The following is a 17,924-nucleotide window of genomic DNA, read 5'->3' as shown; positions in this document are numbered from 1 at the left end:
AAATCATATTAATATTAATATTAAAGATTTTCTGTCCTCTACGCGCACCATTAAATCTGGAGTATAAGGTGAAATTGACAACATACATTTTGACAGCTTATCTATAATAAATATGCAAATCTTGATGCCCACATGTCATCACAGATGCACCACAGCCCTCTGAAGATCAGAGCGTGCCTGTCTCCTGTGTGACATTTTCAGCGGAGGATCAGAGCAGCCGTCTGGGCTGCAGGAGCAGCACCGGGCGAGCCTTTGGCGGCGGTGACCCTGGCCTCTCCCGTCTGCCTGTGAAAGCCTGTCCTTCATCCTGCCATGCAGGCAGGAGGGCTTGAGGAGTGACAGTCACAGAGAGCAGGGGACACTATCTCATGCATCTTCTGAGTAGGTACAGAAAAATCCAGCTTCCCTCTTTAGTTCTCTTGAGTCTCGAAGGAACTTTTGCTGTCTCCTCCACCTCCACCATATCTGGTTATAGCGGGTTACCGTCACTCAGCACCCAGCGAGTTTAAGAGTGGGGAATGCTTGCTAACCCCTGCTCATAACCTTCCATAGCCTCAGTTTCTGCATTTGTCTAATAGGAGAGGAGAAATGGGGCCTTTCTTCTGGTGCACATGTGAAGGTTGAATGAGATAACAGAAGCCAGATGCCCAGCACACACAGTAATGCCTCAGTAAAGGACAGCTCTTAAATTATTTTCTAAATGAGTCCCACCTCGTCCTGACTGGTGCAACACGCAGTGCTCCTTCCTGTCCCTCTCTTTCCCTATCTTGTCATACAGAATCTAAGAGTTAGCATAGTGACCATCGTGAATTCTTCTCTGCCTCTGACCTGTGCCAGACGTGAGCTCCAGATGACAGGGACCATGCATCTCCTTGCAGCCCGGCCCCAGCCCAGGACTCAGCTGGAGCTGAGACAGAAGAGGGACTGAAATTAGGACTAAGGAACTGTCTCTAAGGGGAAAATGTTGCCATCTCTCCACTGAGACCCTGCCAGGTCTGACTGGATAGCTCTGTGTGTGTGTGTGCACACACACACACACATGAGTGCATGTCAGTTGGGGGCAATGAACTGAGCCTGTGAAATGCAATATCGTTGTCACATTAATAGACACGTTGAGAGGAGAGCTGAGGAAACAATGAGGGGAATTTTCCATGGGTGCAGGGCTGTTTGCTTGAGACGAGCTCCAGGGGTCCCTTCACTCCTTCACACCTGCTAACAGGGCAGCAGAGCCCTCTGGAGGCCCTGGGCCACAGCTCTTCTCCCTGGCTTCCTTCTCTCTTCTCTGAGCCCACCCTGTGGGGTGGCACCCAATCTCCCAGGCTTCCCCATTGGTTTGGCCTGCCTCAAGAGAGTTGGGCATTGTATTGTCCCCTTCCCCACCCATCCACCCTCCCCCATGAAACCATCCCCCATTAGTCCCCTGACTGGGAGTGCTTCTGTCTCTGAACTCTGCAGAATTTCCAGTGTGGAGAACCAGGGGGCCATATTCTTTGTCAAGTCTCCTTGCATTGTTCTGTGATCATTTGGCAGTAGAGAGATTTGTTGGCCACAACCACATGGAGAAGGGTGGGGTAGGCACTCTGTGCTCCCCCTTTCTGTTTCCCTGAGGGGCTCACCACCTGGCTGGGCACACATTCACGTGGACTTGGTTAGGACCCTCCAATAGTCTATATCTGATGAGGAACAGACACTGGGACCACATGGATCCAGAAGTCTCCAGAGGCTCGGTTGTTGGGCATTTCTCGAAAAGTGACATTTGGCATGGATCCATTCTCATGCTTCCCCAGGTCTCTCTTGGGGCCAGGAGAGGGGCTCAGATGGGCCTCAGATGTTCTTTTGGGATATCAGGAAATTCCTTCACATCTCTTACCACCCCTCCAGGGGTAGACAGGCCCAAGGAAGAAGCTCCATCGTTCAGCACCTAGTACCTGCCACGTGTCTCTAACCCTGGGAGCCTCAGCCACAAGCCTGTAATCCTGACCAAGGGTAAGAAGTTTGGTGACCCCGGCTGGGGAGACAGGCTTGCCGGGGGAGTATCACTGCTGGGAGAACTAGCGGCAAAACTCGGGCCCATGCTTGGCTCTGGGAAATTCAGGCCTATCATAGGACGCCCACCGGCAAATCCTGCAGTTCAGGCTGTGAGTGGAATGGGTCTTGAGACCTCATGGCCTGCTAAGAGGAGCCCGTTTATGGAGCTTTCTAGGCTTCCCAGTCCTTTATCTAACAAATTCTCATGCCACCAGTCCCTTCTGGTCCTGCCTTTCCATGGAACTTGAGTCTCCACACTGTCTTTAATAAACAGCCGCTGATCTATCCATTTACAGTTAATCAGCCAACAGAGGTGAAGGTGGGAGGAGGGTGGTGGAGAAATGAGCATGTGGCTTCTTGCAACTCAGGCTCACTGAGCCCCCAAAATGTCTGCCCTTTGCATGTCACTGCCACTCATTTGTCCATGCTTTCTGCCTCCCAGCAGATGGTTCTGTGTGTGAGCCTCATGAGGTGCCTGGATGCCATGGATATCCCAGAAAGGCACTGTGCCCCGCACCCATGGAGCCTCTGAGGAGGTTAGATGAGATAATATTTGACTGTCATCAGGTACAGTGCCTGGCATACAGCAATACCTCCATAAATGTTAGTTCGTCTCCCTGCCTTGAATGAGTCACATCTGGTTGGAGAGAAAAGGCCTCTTAAGATACGACCAGATACCCATCTCGGACAGGGCAGGCAGGGAAGCCAGTCAGGCTGAAGGGGCCTGTGGTCTTGGTGCTGGCGGGTGGGTGGTAGGACGAGGGTGATAAGGTGGGCGGGAAGAAGGAAAATGGCTGATTTCAGATGGCTTCGAAAGCCAACTCCAGGAATAAGGAGTCCAGGGTCTTTTAAAATCCTTGTCTCTGTTTGCCTCCTCCTCTCTCCTTCTCTTTCCCACAATTAACCCCAGGCTGTCTTGATCGTCCCGCAGTGACGAATGTTCTGTCCTGTTCCCACCTCTCCACTTTTTTTATTTGTGTTGACTTGACGCGCCCTAATCCCTGACTCAGCTCCCACTTCTTGTTAAACCAAAGGTAAATTTTCGGCCGGCGGGGGCAGCCCCGGAGCGGGAGGATCCACACCGCGGAGCAGCTGTGGGAAATATTGATATTAGCCGACCTCTGGCGCCGGCCGCCCGCGGTGAAAACGGGACGCGGGGCCAATCAATTACCAAGCCATTAAGGGCTGGGACGCGGAGGGAGCGGCCCACAGCCCAAGCTCCCCCGCCGGGCGTCCCCCGAGCCGCCAGCCGCGGGCCTCTGGGGTGCGCAGCTGCGCCTTACGCCTTCCCCGCCACGGCCGTGGCTCCCGGCGCCGACCGCAGCGCCCAGCAGGAGAAGGGGGCGCTGCCGGGCTGGGCCGGGGCGCGGGGGTCGCGGCGGCTGCACCAGTCCCGCTCTCGGTTTCCCGCTTCGCTCTTTGCGTCCCGCTTCCTCTCCCTGAAGCGTCTCGCCCTCGGCCCTCTCTTTCTCCTCTGCCGCCTGCTCTCCTCCTTTCTCCTTTGTTAACTATCTCTCTCTTTCCTAGGGGCCTCTTGCTTGGCCAGCAGACCACCCTTCTGGTATCCCTTTTTCTGCCTCCCCCTTTCTTCCCTCTTAAGCTGACCACAGGGTGGCTCCGGTTCCCTATCCCCTGGACGCCCTCTGAGGATGGCACTGCCCTGGCCCGGCTGGAGGGACGGTGGCCTGTCGCTCTTTTTAGAGGCCCTGCCCTTTCACATCTATCTTCACCAGAAGGAACCAACAACAGGCCCTTCTTATTTGGGGTTAATGACTTCTGGGAGTCCTTTCTAATGTGTTTCCTCCTAACTCCAGACAATAGCCCCGTGTTAGAGGAGGCCTGGCCACGCCTAGACTGGGAGCCAGCGGTGTTCCTGGCGCCCTTTGAGGGGGCTTTCTGGGGTGTGGGGAGGGGAGTGGTAGCTGCCCGGCATGTCTGCATAGGTGTGGGTTCTGTGTCTGTGGCTAGGTTTGTGCAGGTGGAGGGTGGAGGGTGGAGGGCAAGCAGGTTGTGAACTTGAGCAAATATTTTCACATTTCTTGGGGAGAATCTTCTGGTTTCTAGAGCTGACCTTTCTTAAGGGAGGGAGGAGAGGAGAGGGGCGGGAAGGAAAGGACTATTAGGGTCCCTTGGTGACTGGCCGATAGGTCAACCTTCCATAGCTTCCTGGACAAGAGAATGGGATTTATGAACATTTACATTGATCAGACATGATGCGGAAGGGAGGAAATGGTACTTTTCACCTTTAAAGAAGGATCCTGCATTTTACAAAATCGAAAATAATTCTTAAAAACCCCTTTCACAAGATCCCTTGTTCACAGTCTCATAGAGGAATGGTTCTCCAAAGTGTGGCTGCGACCTGCAGGAAGACCCTGTGGGCATCTATTAGAAATGCAAATTCTTAAACCTTCCTTACTTCTCTTTGGAATCAGAAACTCTGGGGTGGGGTTCAGCCAACTGTGTTTAACGAGAACTTCGGGGCATTCTGAGGTGCACTGAAGTTTGAGCACCACTGACCTCAATTATCCCTGCAGTCCAGGAAGGTAGGTGGGGTGGAAATTATTGTATCTTTTTACCTCTGGAGGAACAGCAGCAAAGAAATGTCACATGGCCAGATGGTAGCAGGGCCAAGGCTGGGACGATTTCCTGGTCTCAGTGTGGGGCATCCTATAAGGGTGTTAGAGGATGCATGTTCTTTCAACCCACAAGCAACCCTTAAAGGAGACAAAAATTGTGTTCGGAGAGGTGACTTGCATTTGCCTGGCTGTGAGTAAAGCATGTCAATGCTAACTGCTATGAACTTATTTAGTACTTCTTTTGCTGCATCCCATAAGGTTTGGTATGTTGTGTTTTCATTTTCATTTGTCTCAAGGTATTTTCTGATTTCCCTAGTGACTTCCTCTTCTTCCCCTTCTTTCCTAGTGACTTCCTATTTCTGTCCTGTAGGGGCCAGAAAGGTATTAGATTTTCAAGTTTCCCCTAGTGAGTACTACTCAGCGCTTGGGAGGTGAGTGACCTGGGCTAAAGCCACCTGCGTGAAAGTAGGATAATGCCATAAGAATGATGTTTTAATGAAACCGTTGAAGGCAGCTTGTTGCAGAGAAGCTCCTGTCACACCACAACCTGCCTCAGGATCATGTCAGGTTTAACATGCAAGCTCTGGGCATCCTTCTTGACAAAGGGATTCTAAAGTGCAGGGAGAAAGGGGTCCCTGCACTTTCTGGGAACTTCTTGGGAGAAGCTTTGGTGTCAATGGGGCCTAGTTTGAATCCCAACTCTACCCTTCGTGGGCTGTGGGACCTTGGGTAAGTCACATAACCTGTCCATTATGAAAGCCTGGATTTGCAAGGTGTGGTCACCACACCGATTCTCTGAGAGCTCTGAAACAAGCCACCCCACATGTCGGGCCTCAGTTGCCTTATCTATAAAATGGGCAGTAAACCAGGAGCCTCTCCAGCTGTAACAAACCGTGGCCAATGCCATTTATTTACATAAGCCCCAAATAACATAACATCAATTTAGCAGAACCCTCAACCTATGCGATGGTTTTCCCATTGCCCCCATGCTCTTTGCAAGAATATAAGCTAAATCGCCTGCAAACGAGCACAATGATCAAGAAGAAAACAGCAAGCCCTGTGCTTTGTAGAGCCCACCAGAAGCCAGAAATGCCAGCTGCACTCCCTGATATCAACTTAGCCACCACAGAACTGACCTGAGAAGTGCTGGCCGTGAGTTTGGATCCAGCACTGGAGAAGGGTCACCAGCCCAGACTGACCCAAGCAGGAGAGGAGCTCGAGCCTCTAAAGTTATTCTTGGAATGAGCTGAACCCCCAAACCCTTTTTACCCTCCATTACTCAGAAAACTAAATTAATTAGAACCCTCCATTTTCCAAGAACTTGGGGTAATCAAGGTTTATGTGCCGTAAATTTCCCCCCGCCCCCAGAACAGTAAACTGAACTGATGTTTCCACAAAGAACTCAGTACTTAGTGAAGCTGCTGGGACAAGAGCTGATCCTCACTGAACCGGAACATCAAACCATGCTCTGAGACAAACCTGATGTTTCACATAGTTTCAGTCAGTGGTGAAAAAACAAGCAGACTGTGGGGTGGTTTGGGGAGAGAGAATGCAGGCTGGCTTTCCAGGCTCTGGCTATACGGTGGGATAAGATGTTTCTTCTTTTCATTTCCAGTCAAACCCTTCTGTGCATTTTCCTCCTTTTTCCACACATGCTTTACCTCCTCCAATGACAGCCCCGGCCACTGGGCCTTTGATCACTTTCCCATGACCTTCTATAGGCCCACAGACTAAGCTGCACTGCATTTGATTTCAGGCTATCCCAAGTTGCTCCTTAAATTTTCTCTGGGTATGTTCTAGCTCTCCAACCAGATTTTAAGTTCTTTTGGGCTAGGAGAACTCATGGGTCCTAGCACAGTTTTAACACCTGCAGACACTTGATAGATACTTACAATCACAGACAGTAGAGCTAAAAAGGTTCCTGACCTTCAATTTGCAGGTGAGGAAACTGAGGCCCTGAAAGCAAAGGGACTTGTTCAAGGTCTTACAGCTAGCTAATATCAGGGGAAGATTTGAAACTCACGTCCTGGCAAATATTAAGCATTTTCTGATAATACATAATGTGAGTAAGGAGTTTGAGGAAACAGAAAATCCAACAAAGAAAATTTAATGGGAGTTTAAATTGGTGCAGTCTCTCTGGAGCCAAATATTAATCAAAATGTAGAATGCTTATGTCTATTGAAATATTTTCCTTACAAGAATGTATTCTATAGGTAGAATTATACATGTATGGAGTGGATGCTCACGGGGATATTGACTGTGGTTTGTAATAAAAGAAGACACAAAACCAGGAACAACCTAAATGTCTTATCAGTGGGGGTCTGGCTATGGCAGTTAGTGAATTTCTGGACAATGCAATACTATGCAGCTACTAGATGGAATGAAGTAGATTTATATACATGCTGATTTGGAAAGATCCAAGATACGTTGCAAAGCCAGGAATCAAAGTGCATGGCAGTGTGGGGAGCACATTCCAGTTTCCACAACAGAAAGTGTGTGTGGGTGTGTTTGTGTGTGCCTGCCTGTACGTGAGATATTTCTAGAAGAATACACAGGAAACTGCACCTTCTGGAGACTGGGATGGGGTCTCGAGTGGGAGGGAGAATCACACTTCACTGTATACCCCTTTGCACTTGTTACTGACTGCATATATTGTTTTTGTAGTAACAATACTAATAATTGAAAAACCTCAACACCACAGTCTCCTAGTTCAGCAGCATTTTCCTCCACTATACCAGGTGGAGGTACTAGCAGTATCCTTTTTTGCTGTTATTCTTCTGTAAATTGGTAACTTGGAGGCTAACTGTCATAATTTCAAGTAGGTAATAAACAGTAAACAAACCATCTGCTCTTAGCTCATTCCTTTATTTTTTTTTTAACCCCAAATTGCTACTTTCCCAGAGGATGGAGGCTCTAGGGTAGGATGACCCAGGTGGAGGTGGTGTACTAAAGGTTTAAGAAACAAGGTCTCAAATTGGGGATTTACTGGACAGGTCATTCAGGTGCTCTGTGCCTTGCTGTCCTCATCTGTAAAATGAGGATGGTGATAGTACCAGCCTCCTTGCATCGGTGGGAGAATAGATGAGATCATACATGTATCTGGTCCTCAGGAAGTGCCTGGATGGGTAACCTGGACTTCTTCCTCTGATCCAATGGGCCTCTGCTCAGGGCCTGAGAGGTGAGAGGTGTGCCTGGTGAGCAGGACACAGAGGCACACTATCTGTCCACTGCTCTGACCCAGACTGCATGGGTCGAGGTGCTTATGACACTGTCTCTGACCTCAAGGAGCTCAGGTCTGGCAGGATGTAGCGTACCACACCCACTGCGTGAGGGAACTCATGGAGGAGCATGCAAACCAGGGCACATCCAGGAGCTCAGCGCCAGCTCCCAAATGGAGGAAACTGGTGAGTGAATGGAGGCTGGGGGACTGGCAGTAGGAAAGGAAGCTCCAATAGGGGAGACAGTCTGCTGCCTGGCCTCCCTACAGCCAAGGGGAGCCAATAGTTTTGGATTTGCTTTGCAAGCAACTGGCGGACTTCTAGACAAGCCAGGGAGGAATTTTTTGAGGGAAAGTGTGACGTGGTGCTGGTAGGGGGTCAGGAACCTGGGTTCTATTCCCACGGGGTATCAGCAACCAGCTACCACCCAACAGCCACAGGAGCTTGGACTGGAATCTGACTTTCCTTGGCCTCCATATCTCTCCCTGAAAAATGTAGGTGCCTGGACTTCACCCACAGAGATTCTGATTCTGTGCAGAGCAAGACCCAGAAGGGCTGAGACCTGCAAGCTTGGTCCCGAGGGGCTACTGTGAATGGTCCTTGAGGTGTTTTGTGTGGTCCACTCATAGAACGGACAATGGCCACCGCACAGAACCAAACACTTTGGTTACATCAGCGTTGGAGCACTGCTGAACGTTTGTATTGTCCCTAGAGACCGCGCTACCCAGGCCATCCTGCAGAGATGATAGCCGGTCAGACTCTCTTCCAGCCACAGTCCAGCCTTCCTGCACTTCGGGTGAAAGTATAATAAAAAGTATTTATTCATAATAAGACTGACACGTACACAGGCTCTTCATACCGGTGATTTCATTTAATTCTCACCACAACTCTATCAGGCTGTTGCAATGATTGTGTCTGTTTTATGGGGGAGGAAACTGAGGCGCAGAGAGGCTAAGGAACTTGCCTAAGGTCTCCGGTGGGTCATCTGGCTTCAGCAGTCAGAGTAGGCTGCTCCACATTGTATAGAGACATGCCATCACCCCGTGCTTTTCTTGATTGTGGGTGACTCCAAGCAAGAGCCAAATCTTTGTGGCCCCAGGAGAGAAGAAAATCCACCAGCTCCTGCCTGCCCAGCAAGACACTTTAAGAATGGGGGTGGGTTATAATCATCTTTGTATTTCCCCACTCCCCCTACCCCCTGCCACCCCAGCTCCCATCTCCCAAATCAAGAGGTGGGTGCAAAGTTGGGAATGGATAGCTCCCCTCAGTCCGATGGAGCAGGGATCATATTTGCTTTCTGGGATGGCCACTCTTTGTTTCACTTTCTGTTCCTTCCCTTTGTTCTCCTTCCTCCTTCTGCTAGTGACGTGGTCACCTTCCTAGGAGATAATGCCCGTGCAGCTCTGTCCTGACAAGCCCTTTCGGCCCTATCTCTAATCTTCTCTGGGTTTAGGATTAATAGACTTTTTCCTCATTTGGGATCAATAAGTACAGAGAGAGAGAGAGAGAGAAAGGGAGGAAAAAAGTCAGCAGGATTAGAAAAAAAAAAAGACTGATAAGAATCTGGTCCAGGTCGTGGAACCCTGATGCTGCCAGTAGTATCTTTAAGCTCGGGGGTGGCACAGGTGAGGGAGGGGTGGGGTAAGCAGGTATCTTATCTGCTGAGGCAGGAGCTGGGGTGGGAGTCACCCATGGGAGAGCAGGATGGGGTGAGGTCACAGGCTTGTCAGTGGCTCTGGGGATCCTCAGCCTCAGGCCAGGACAAGGTTCAGCTTGAATCATTGCCCAGAGCAGCCCTCTGAGGCCGGAGCTGCCTGTCCTGACAACCTCTGCAGGTACTGGGAGACCCTTCTATCCCAGGTTCCAGCCTCAACTGGGCCCCCTCCAGCTGCTCCTCACTGAGCAGGAAACTGGTTCTCATACTGCCTCTTTGCAGTCCCCCAAGGTCCCTTGAGGGTGTGGACAGTTTAGCTGAGCTTGCCACCCTGGAGTCCCAGAGTCCCAGCTCTTTCTTGATGCTTCACAAAGCCTAATGGAAATTGCACATGTCCCCTTGATGAGGCTGCACGGGGAAAACAAAAATAGCACCTCGCTGCTTTTAGCAAGAATTATATCCACTCCGTGTGGCTAACACTGGTTGTCGCATGCCGATCTGCAGCTCTGATTAGCCTTTGATTAATAAAAAATGGGGAAGGAAATAAATTATTTATTTAATAACAGCAGTTTGTTTTAAAGGCAAAACCTTTAAGAAAGTAGAGGACTTGAGGGTGGGGTGGGGTGGGTGGAACCAATAGTGTCTTTGGAGGTGAGAAGTTTGGGAATGGAGGATTTCCATCATGGAAGTGGCACTCTCCTGTGCTAGGATAGAGGGGCCGTTCCATCATGGCTTTCAGGATGTAGGATGCAGCTGAGCGTGAGGGGACCAGACCTCTAGCACCCTGAGATCGGGGTGCAGTTAGGGTCCTTGGGTGCAGGACAGTGAGAAGGCAGGGCACTGGTCTGCTTTGGTCACTGTGGGTAGTGAGAGAGTGAGGCCCTGCCCTGGCCCCTCAACAGGATCTCCCTGTTAACTCTGGTCTTAATCTCTGGTCTGTTAACGCTGAGAAATCTCAAGGAAGGGAATGAGGGTGTGTCCCTGTCCATCGCCTACGGCGCACATTCCTTGGCCTTGGGTCCAGCCCCTTGATGGCTTATGCTAGCTCCCCTTCCACCATGTCCACTGGGGGTCCGCCGCCGGCCTACCTGGCCCTGCACTGTTTCCCTAGCACCTCTCTGCTGTTACTCAAATCGCTTTCTCCTTGCAGAGGGCACTTCTGCTGATCTTTGCATTTCACAATCATATCCATTCATCAAGGCCAGGATCGAAGGACACCCCGTGCAGCAGCTCCCCAAGTCAGCCCCTCAGGAGACAGCCTTTCTTCTTCTGAACATCCCAGCACTTTGAATGTGTGTTCCTGTGGCAGTTTGGGGAAATGTGGCTTTGTACTTTATTTCTTTGTAGGCATTTGGAGAACAGGGACTGCATCGCAGTCACCTTTGTAACCCTCGCCCAGGGTTTGTGGAATAACAGATGGAGGGATGGATGCTATCTTTTGGGGAGACTGTACCCCATTAACATCTGAAATAGCATTCAGATGAAAGACCAGACATTTAAGAGAAATGATGATAGCCTCCTTGAGGGAAACAGGAAATATATGCTTTCAAGCACCTGAGAGAAACAGATTAGATCACTTGGGTCAGGGATTTGACTTTTTATGTTCTGGAAGGTAAAGTAGAAAATTAAAAAAAAACGAAAGGTCAGGTGACATGGTGTTAATTTTCTGACAGAAATAAACGTAGCATGTTGTCTATAGAAGTAACAGCCCCGTATTCAACATATATGCAAACTCAGTTTTCTCATCTGCCAAATGGGATAATAATTCCTGCACTCATAAGGGAGTTGCAAATTTTACACAAAAGAAAAGAGAAGAGAGAACCTCTCCAAGGAGAAAGTGCTGTTTACATGAGGCATGAATTATCTATTTAGGTAACTGTCAGTGACCTAAAGTTCTTCTCTAAGTGGCTGCCCTGGAAAGAGGGGTGCTGGACAATTATTCAGGCACCGAAGTCTTTCTTCCCATCTCCATTATCTGGATCTCTCTCATGGAAGCTAAATTTCCCAGAATTATCTGGGTTGTTGCCATTACTGTCTTCTGAGCTTACTGGCGTGGGCGGCCACTTCCAGAATGCAGCCTTCCAGCAAGCTGGCCCAGCCACTCCAGATACCATGCCCTTGTGCTTCAGCCAGGCACGCGGCTGCGGGTACACGGCTGCTTACGCACGAATGTCTCCTTCCATTGCTGGAGAGCTTTGAGTTTTCCTGTCTTGGTTCACAGACATTATCCCACGAGCTTGTCCTCATTTCCCTGACTGTGAGTAGGGAACCCCAGAGAGGAGACTGGATTTGCTGAGCCACAGAGAACCTATTAGGCTCTCTTTTGCCTCCACTACGGCAGGTGAAAAACTTGGGAATCTGGAGTTTCTAACATGGAGTCAATGTCTTGGCCCCCCAACCTTCCCAGCCATTGGCCCATACAGCAGAGGGGTGATTTGAGTGGGGGCCCTTCTGATTCAGAGAATAAATCACCTGGTAACTCAGGGGCTGGCTTAAGAACATGGCTGTGTGGCGCCCCCAAGCTCATAAAGCAGATGAATTAAAGGGCAACTATTCACATGGCAGAAGGATTCTTTTATTTCTAAAAGGATTCCTTATAAGGCTCTTCTGATGAGCAAACACAGCACATTTCAAATAAGATTCATTGTAAAATGACAAAAAAGAAGATAATAACAATTTGCATTCACTATTTCGGGAGCAGCTCCTGTGAGAACGGAGGCCCACCTGTATCTCATCAGAGCTCCTGCAAGTCCCTCTCCCGGAGAAAGTGGGGAGCTGCAGAGATGGGGAGAAATTCGGGGATGGGGAGAAATGCATTGCTGTGACCAAATCTGTCCTTCCCTGACTTGGAAGGAAACATTGTCATCTCCATGTCAGGGGAGACCAGTGGGGGTGGTCCTGGATTCGGGGGCTTGGTTTGGTGGATTATTTGGTCCTGGCTCCGTGGGGTGTATGGCGGAATTATTCCAGAGCCTTGAAGCGCAAATGCCATGAAGACAGATCTGCTGACCCAGCCAGGACTGTGGACCTGGCTGCTGGGCCCCGATGGATTCCCCGTCTCTCATTCCTGACAGGCTCCCGGGTATTGGCAATATTTGCCTTATGGCATCAGAGCAGCGTTTCCCGTATTCACATAGTTAAATTAGTTAGCTGGATAGAAAGCTCAGAGATGATGTATCTAGTTGTCAGTTGTGACTTGGTGCTAATGGCACTACAATTTGGTTACAGTCCTCGCCGTCATTAATCATCGGCCCCTAGCTGGCTGCATACTGGGGTGCTGGGGAGGAGGAAGGGCGGGGCTGGCTTGGGCAGAAGGTGTCCAGCACCCAGGCTGGGGCTCTCCCTCTTCCTCTGGGTGGGGCATAGGCTCTGTCACTGGGCAGGCCGCTGTCCCTCGGTCCCCACCGGCACCACTGCCACTAGCCCTGCACACCTCTATTTATTAGCATCATGCTACTTATGCTAATAGCAGACCGTACACTATTTCTGAGCATTAACATCTGCTCCAAGCAGCCGACTTTCACTTACAGAAACTGATTTCAGCTCAGTCAAGCAGATAAACAGAGAAATCAAAGCAGGTGGCTGAAAGTGAAGGAGGAATTCTCAATTCCTGCATTCAACCGATGAACTTCACTAAAGCCATAATTAATATTCAGATAACTATATTCCGACACATAGAATAAACAAGATCATTTAAAGGATGCAAAATACATCCCCAGGGCCAGAGGGGAAGAGAGGGAGGGGAAGAGAAGGGAGGGAAGGCAGAGGACTGGGTATGAATGCAGACACTTCCTGCTCTGGCCTATTGTCTGGTCGGTTTCAGCCTTAGAGACGAGGTGACACGCCTCACAGAGCCCAGTGTTTACAGAACCCCTTCTGAAAGCCAGCGGGGGCCAGGGCTGCACAGGACTGTTCCAGGTCGTGGAACCCTGATGTTGCCAGTAGAAGCAAGAGAAACTGAGGTGCCATGTCCCGAAAGCTTGCTACGTCTACACAGCAGGCTGATGGAAAGCTGTCCTCTGCACTCATTTCCTCATCCTTGAAGCTGTCTGAAGGCACAGCTAGTCCTAGGCACCCAGTTGCCGTGTGGCCTTGGATGGGAGGTGGGCCTCCCTGCACCCAGGTCTTCTCCAACAATAGAACACCATGCTGGAAATCCTCCCTGACTATGGAGGATTATCTAATTGGTGATTCTGGAATTAAAAATAATGTCTCTGTATGATTTGGACCAGGCAGAATCTGACTCTCTAGATTAAAATCTACACGACGGTACGTACCTTATTGGCATTATTTATTGTCTTTTTGTGGCTTTTCCTAGTCAGTCATTTCAAAATGTTAAAATAAGACTGAATTCATCGTCCAGAACAAATTCTGAAGACAATTGCTCCTGTTGCAAAGACCAGTGGCCCAGGGATCTGAGGTTGCAGACTTTCCAAGCAGCTCCCGGTACCCACACAACTCTGAGATCCATATGGCAAAATTCAGGAGCTGCCTTTATCATATCAGCATACAGTGATCATGGGAGTAGCACGAAGAGTTCACGTAACCCATCACTTGACATGGTGCACGCTCCCCTGTGTGCACACATGGGCTGTTAGGTAATTTATACAAGTGTATTACTTAACAGCGTCTATCTATACTGTGAGCTCCGAAGATAGTAAGCAGCCACATTCTGAATGTGGGATTGAAGCCAGCTCTGAGCACCCCTGGGGAGTGGGGCGGCCACCAGGAGGCCAGGCCACAGAGGAGCCTGCTCAGGTGAACCCTGCCATCACAGAGCGTGGAGATCCCTACCTGGATCCACACTGGCCATGCAGCGAGAGAGAACATGATTCACTTCCGGGTAAAAAGGCCCTTGCTAACCTTTCCTGATCTCTTTTTGGGTTCCTGTAGTCTCGAGAGCCTTGTGGCTGAACAACAAATGTTATTGAAAACTTTAATTCCTGCTTTTGGGAAATATCCATCTCCCTCCCCACGCCCCTGCACATATGTCCTGTTTATGTCTCTTCCTCTGAGGTTGGTGCTGACAGTGCCGGGAGCCCAAGCTGCATCCTGGGTGCCGTCAATGCTCCTCTGGAACCACTTGCATTGTGGTTGAAATTTCCCCTGATGCCTGGACATTTTTGTTGTTGTTGTTGGTTTCCTTGGAAATGACTCTCTCTGAATCACAGCTGTTTAGAGCAATGGGGGAAGGTGGGAGGATACTCCCTGGAGGGGTGATGGGAGGGGTGGGGTGGCAAACAGGCTTCCCCAGGGAAAGCTGAGCACTGCACAGGCCAGAATGGTTGTGGGATAAGGCCTGTGGTCTTCAGAGTCCCAAGGGATAGGCATTAGGGCAAATGGTGCATTGGAACCTGAAGGACTGGAAACTCTTTCTTCTCTAGAATCTGACTCTCTTCTATGTACTTTTCTGTCTCCCCTACTCCCTCCCAAAAGGGAACTTCCTGAGTGACAGTCATCTTCTCAGCCCTGGACAAGGGGTCCTCAGCTGCAGGTCTACGCAGGACACCTGTGTGCTGCTCGTTAGTGCCTTTTCTCCACGTTTTTGCCTAATCTGAGCATCACAACATCTGTGTGGGATGGGTGAGGCAGAGATTGCTATTTGCATTTTACAGATGCAGATATGGAGCGTGTGGGAGGTGGTGGCCCACCTGAGATAGGAGAAGCCCCAGGCCCCGGTCCCCGGGCAGCAAGTCCTTGCACATCTTGCACTTGCTCCCTTCCACCCACTGCCATCACCATCACCCCTACCTCCCAAAGCCACAGTCTCGCGTGCGGGCGGCCCAGGCTTTCACACACTCACACAAAACTCCCAGGCCTGCAGGGAGGCTTGGACAACACCTCCCAATGGTGTGAGCTATGCTCTGCGGAGGGAGAGAGGACATGCCCCACCTTGCCAGGGGGTGCTAGCTGACTCACAAGGTTCCTTCACATAAAGCCGAGGACAGATACGATCTGATGTAACACATCCCCTAGTACTGTCCCACAGCACGACTGGCGGGTGTCATAGGTCACCCATCCTCAGCCTGGCTTTCCTGACCCTTCTGGCCACTCAGCCCTTGCCTGGGCTTTCTCCTCTGCCCTCGCCTCTTTGTCCCTAGCATTTGCCTCCTCCTCTTGCATTTGTCTTCTCCCCTTACATTTTCTGCTGTGCACTCAGTTATCACCACCTTGATCATGACTTTCATTTGAATCTCCAAACTGTCACTGCCCAAACCAAACATAGGCTGGTTCTCAGAGCAGGAAGAAGAAAAACCGAATTTGGACCCCATTCCTTTGGAGTTTGGGAAATCGCACCCAGGCTGGACTGAAGGGGCCTTGTGTACATGCCGAGGGGCTGGCATTCTCGGAGGAGAATGGTGCTCTCTATCCAAGAGAAGGAGTTCCCAGCAAGTCCTTGGGGGTGTCTTTCTGCAAAACGGCAACCCGAGGGCTAACTTCAAATGGCCTTTATGATTAAGGCAGGGAGGCCAGTTCCCGGTCGGGTCTCTGTAAAAGGACATGGTTCCTCTGTCATGCCTCTGCAAAAGGACATGAAAATTACAGGTCTTTGGGGGACCATCTCAGACCCCAACTCCACACGTGAGCCTGACAGGGGCTGTTTATATTATTTCCTTGCTTGCCTGTAGGGGTTTGGGGATGAGCCCCGGAGGTGGTGACAGATGGAGAAACCCCTCCCTTTGCTTTCTCTGAGAGGAAACTAAAGAAAATATACTCGTTTTATGTCCACCAGACACAAGCTTCTCCTGGGGGAAAACTTTTTTATTCAACCTGAGGTGCCACCCGATCTGGGAGGGTCTTGGGATTTCTCTTGTCCAACCAGGTCTGCTTCCGTGGAGCCCTACCGTCCACATGGAAGCCGCGGGCGTGGCTTCCCCACCTGGTGTCCCATCATGGGCTCACCCCACGGAGCTGTGTGAGTGGGCAGACATTTGTGCCCGGTGCCCCGGAGAGTCCCAGGCGCTGAATCCAGCACTGGGGGCGGCCAACTCCTTGGTCCGGGTTGTGCAGTAGTCCTGGTGCCCTCTGCTGGCCACGTCTGAAAACACAGGCGGCCTCTCGCCCCATCGGGCGGACCTTACCGGAGGCCAGAGGGATGGCGAGGTGGGAAGGCGGCCCCCTCATCCCAAGGGATGGATCTGGTCTCTCCTGTGTGCACCCCTGGGGCCCTGCTCTCTATACTGTGTGCCTAGGGATGCATCCCTTTTTCCTTGTCTCTCCATGGTAGAAAGACCTTGCACCTGGCTCGGGTCTTCACTGGCTGTGTAGCCCTGGGCAAGCTGTCCAACCTCTCTGGACCTTGTTTTGCTCTCTGAAAGGTCTCACTCATCTTCAAAGTCCATTACAAATGCCAGATCCTGTGTGTAATCGTCTCCCGAGCCGTCTCACCTTTGGCTGCTGAGGCCTGGAGCCTCTCTCTCTGGCTCTCCACACCTTGAGGGCAGAGGTTCCTTCCTGCCTTTTCGCTTTTTTGAATCCCCCAAGCACCCACAACGCTGTCTTTACCCAGAGCAGGCACTCACTCAGCAAATACCTGTTGAATTGATTTGTGTTAAAATGGCTGCCTGGGACTAGTGATTCCCTCAGGTGCCTCCTCTGCTCTGATTCTTTTTCATTCCAATTGTCGCTTGTGGGTTGGTCTCATTCCCAGGTGAGACTTTAGATCCTAGAGGGCAGTGTGAGGGAATAGCTGGCCTGGTGCTTTAGCGAATATAGAAAGCAATTCTGACATTGTGAAGCAGTTACGCACGGGGTTCTGTCTCCCTCACTCAGCAGCACGTTTCCCAGCGCCCGACAGGAAGAGCCAGGCTGTAAACAACATGCTAAGGCGGGACTCCTGCTCCGTCCCTCCCGCCACCTCCCGTGTGCCTCCCCTCCTGGCACCTCCTCGCCCCAGCACCCCTCTTCTGTGGAGTCTCCTTCCCTGGCTGGTGGGGACCCCTGCTGCTCCCACCAGCTCCCTCCCCGCCCCACCCTGCTGCTCTCAGGAAACGGTGGCAGGCTTGAGAATGAAGCAATCCTTGGTCTCATCAGGGTTCTCAACGCCCTCCCCGACATGGCAGACTCTTCTCCAAGGCTGCTCCTGCGCAGCAGACACACTGCCTCTTGGAAACGACAGTAACAGCTAATGTTTATTAATAGCTCACAGTGTGCTGGGAGCCTCTCCGAGAGCTTTGCACATATTATCTCACGTAATGTTTCTAATAACCCTCAGCGATGGCTCTGTTATTATCTTTATTTTATAAAGAGAAAGCTGATGCACAGAGAAGTTAAGCCACTTGCCTAAGGTCACACAGCTAGAAAGTGGGAGAGCCCACATTCCAGCCAGGACAGTTTGATTCCAGAGCTCATGTTCCTGACATTCCTTCAGGCAGCAGGATGCCTGGGGTGGTGGACAAGGACTGGGCACCTCTAAGACACACACACACACACACACACACGCACACA

General features: G+C 50.7%; 1 protein-coding gene across 1 annotated transcript in view; it reads right to left on the bottom strand.

The window, feature by feature from the left end:
• CELF4 (CUGBP, Elav-like family member 4) overlaps window positions 1-17,924 on the bottom strand; it is a 310,947-nt gene that overhangs the window by 267,077 nt on the left and 25,946 nt on the right. The window contains exon 3 of the mRNA XM_011986116.1: window positions 8,033-8,050. Within this exon, the coding sequence (XP_011841506.1) occupies window positions 8,033-8,050 (18 nt within the window). The remainder of the gene's footprint in view (window positions 1-8,032; window positions 8,051-17,924) is intronic.

The sequence above is a fragment of the Mandrillus leucophaeus genome, unplaced genomic scaffold (genome assembly GCF_000951045.1).
Source record: "Mandrillus leucophaeus isolate KB7577 unplaced genomic scaffold, Mleu.le_1.0 Scaffold294, whole genome shotgun sequence".
Taxonomy (NCBI): Eukaryota; Metazoa; Chordata; class Mammalia; order Primates; family Cercopithecidae; genus Mandrillus; species Mandrillus leucophaeus.
This window is presented reverse-complemented; position numbering and strand designations above follow the sequence as displayed.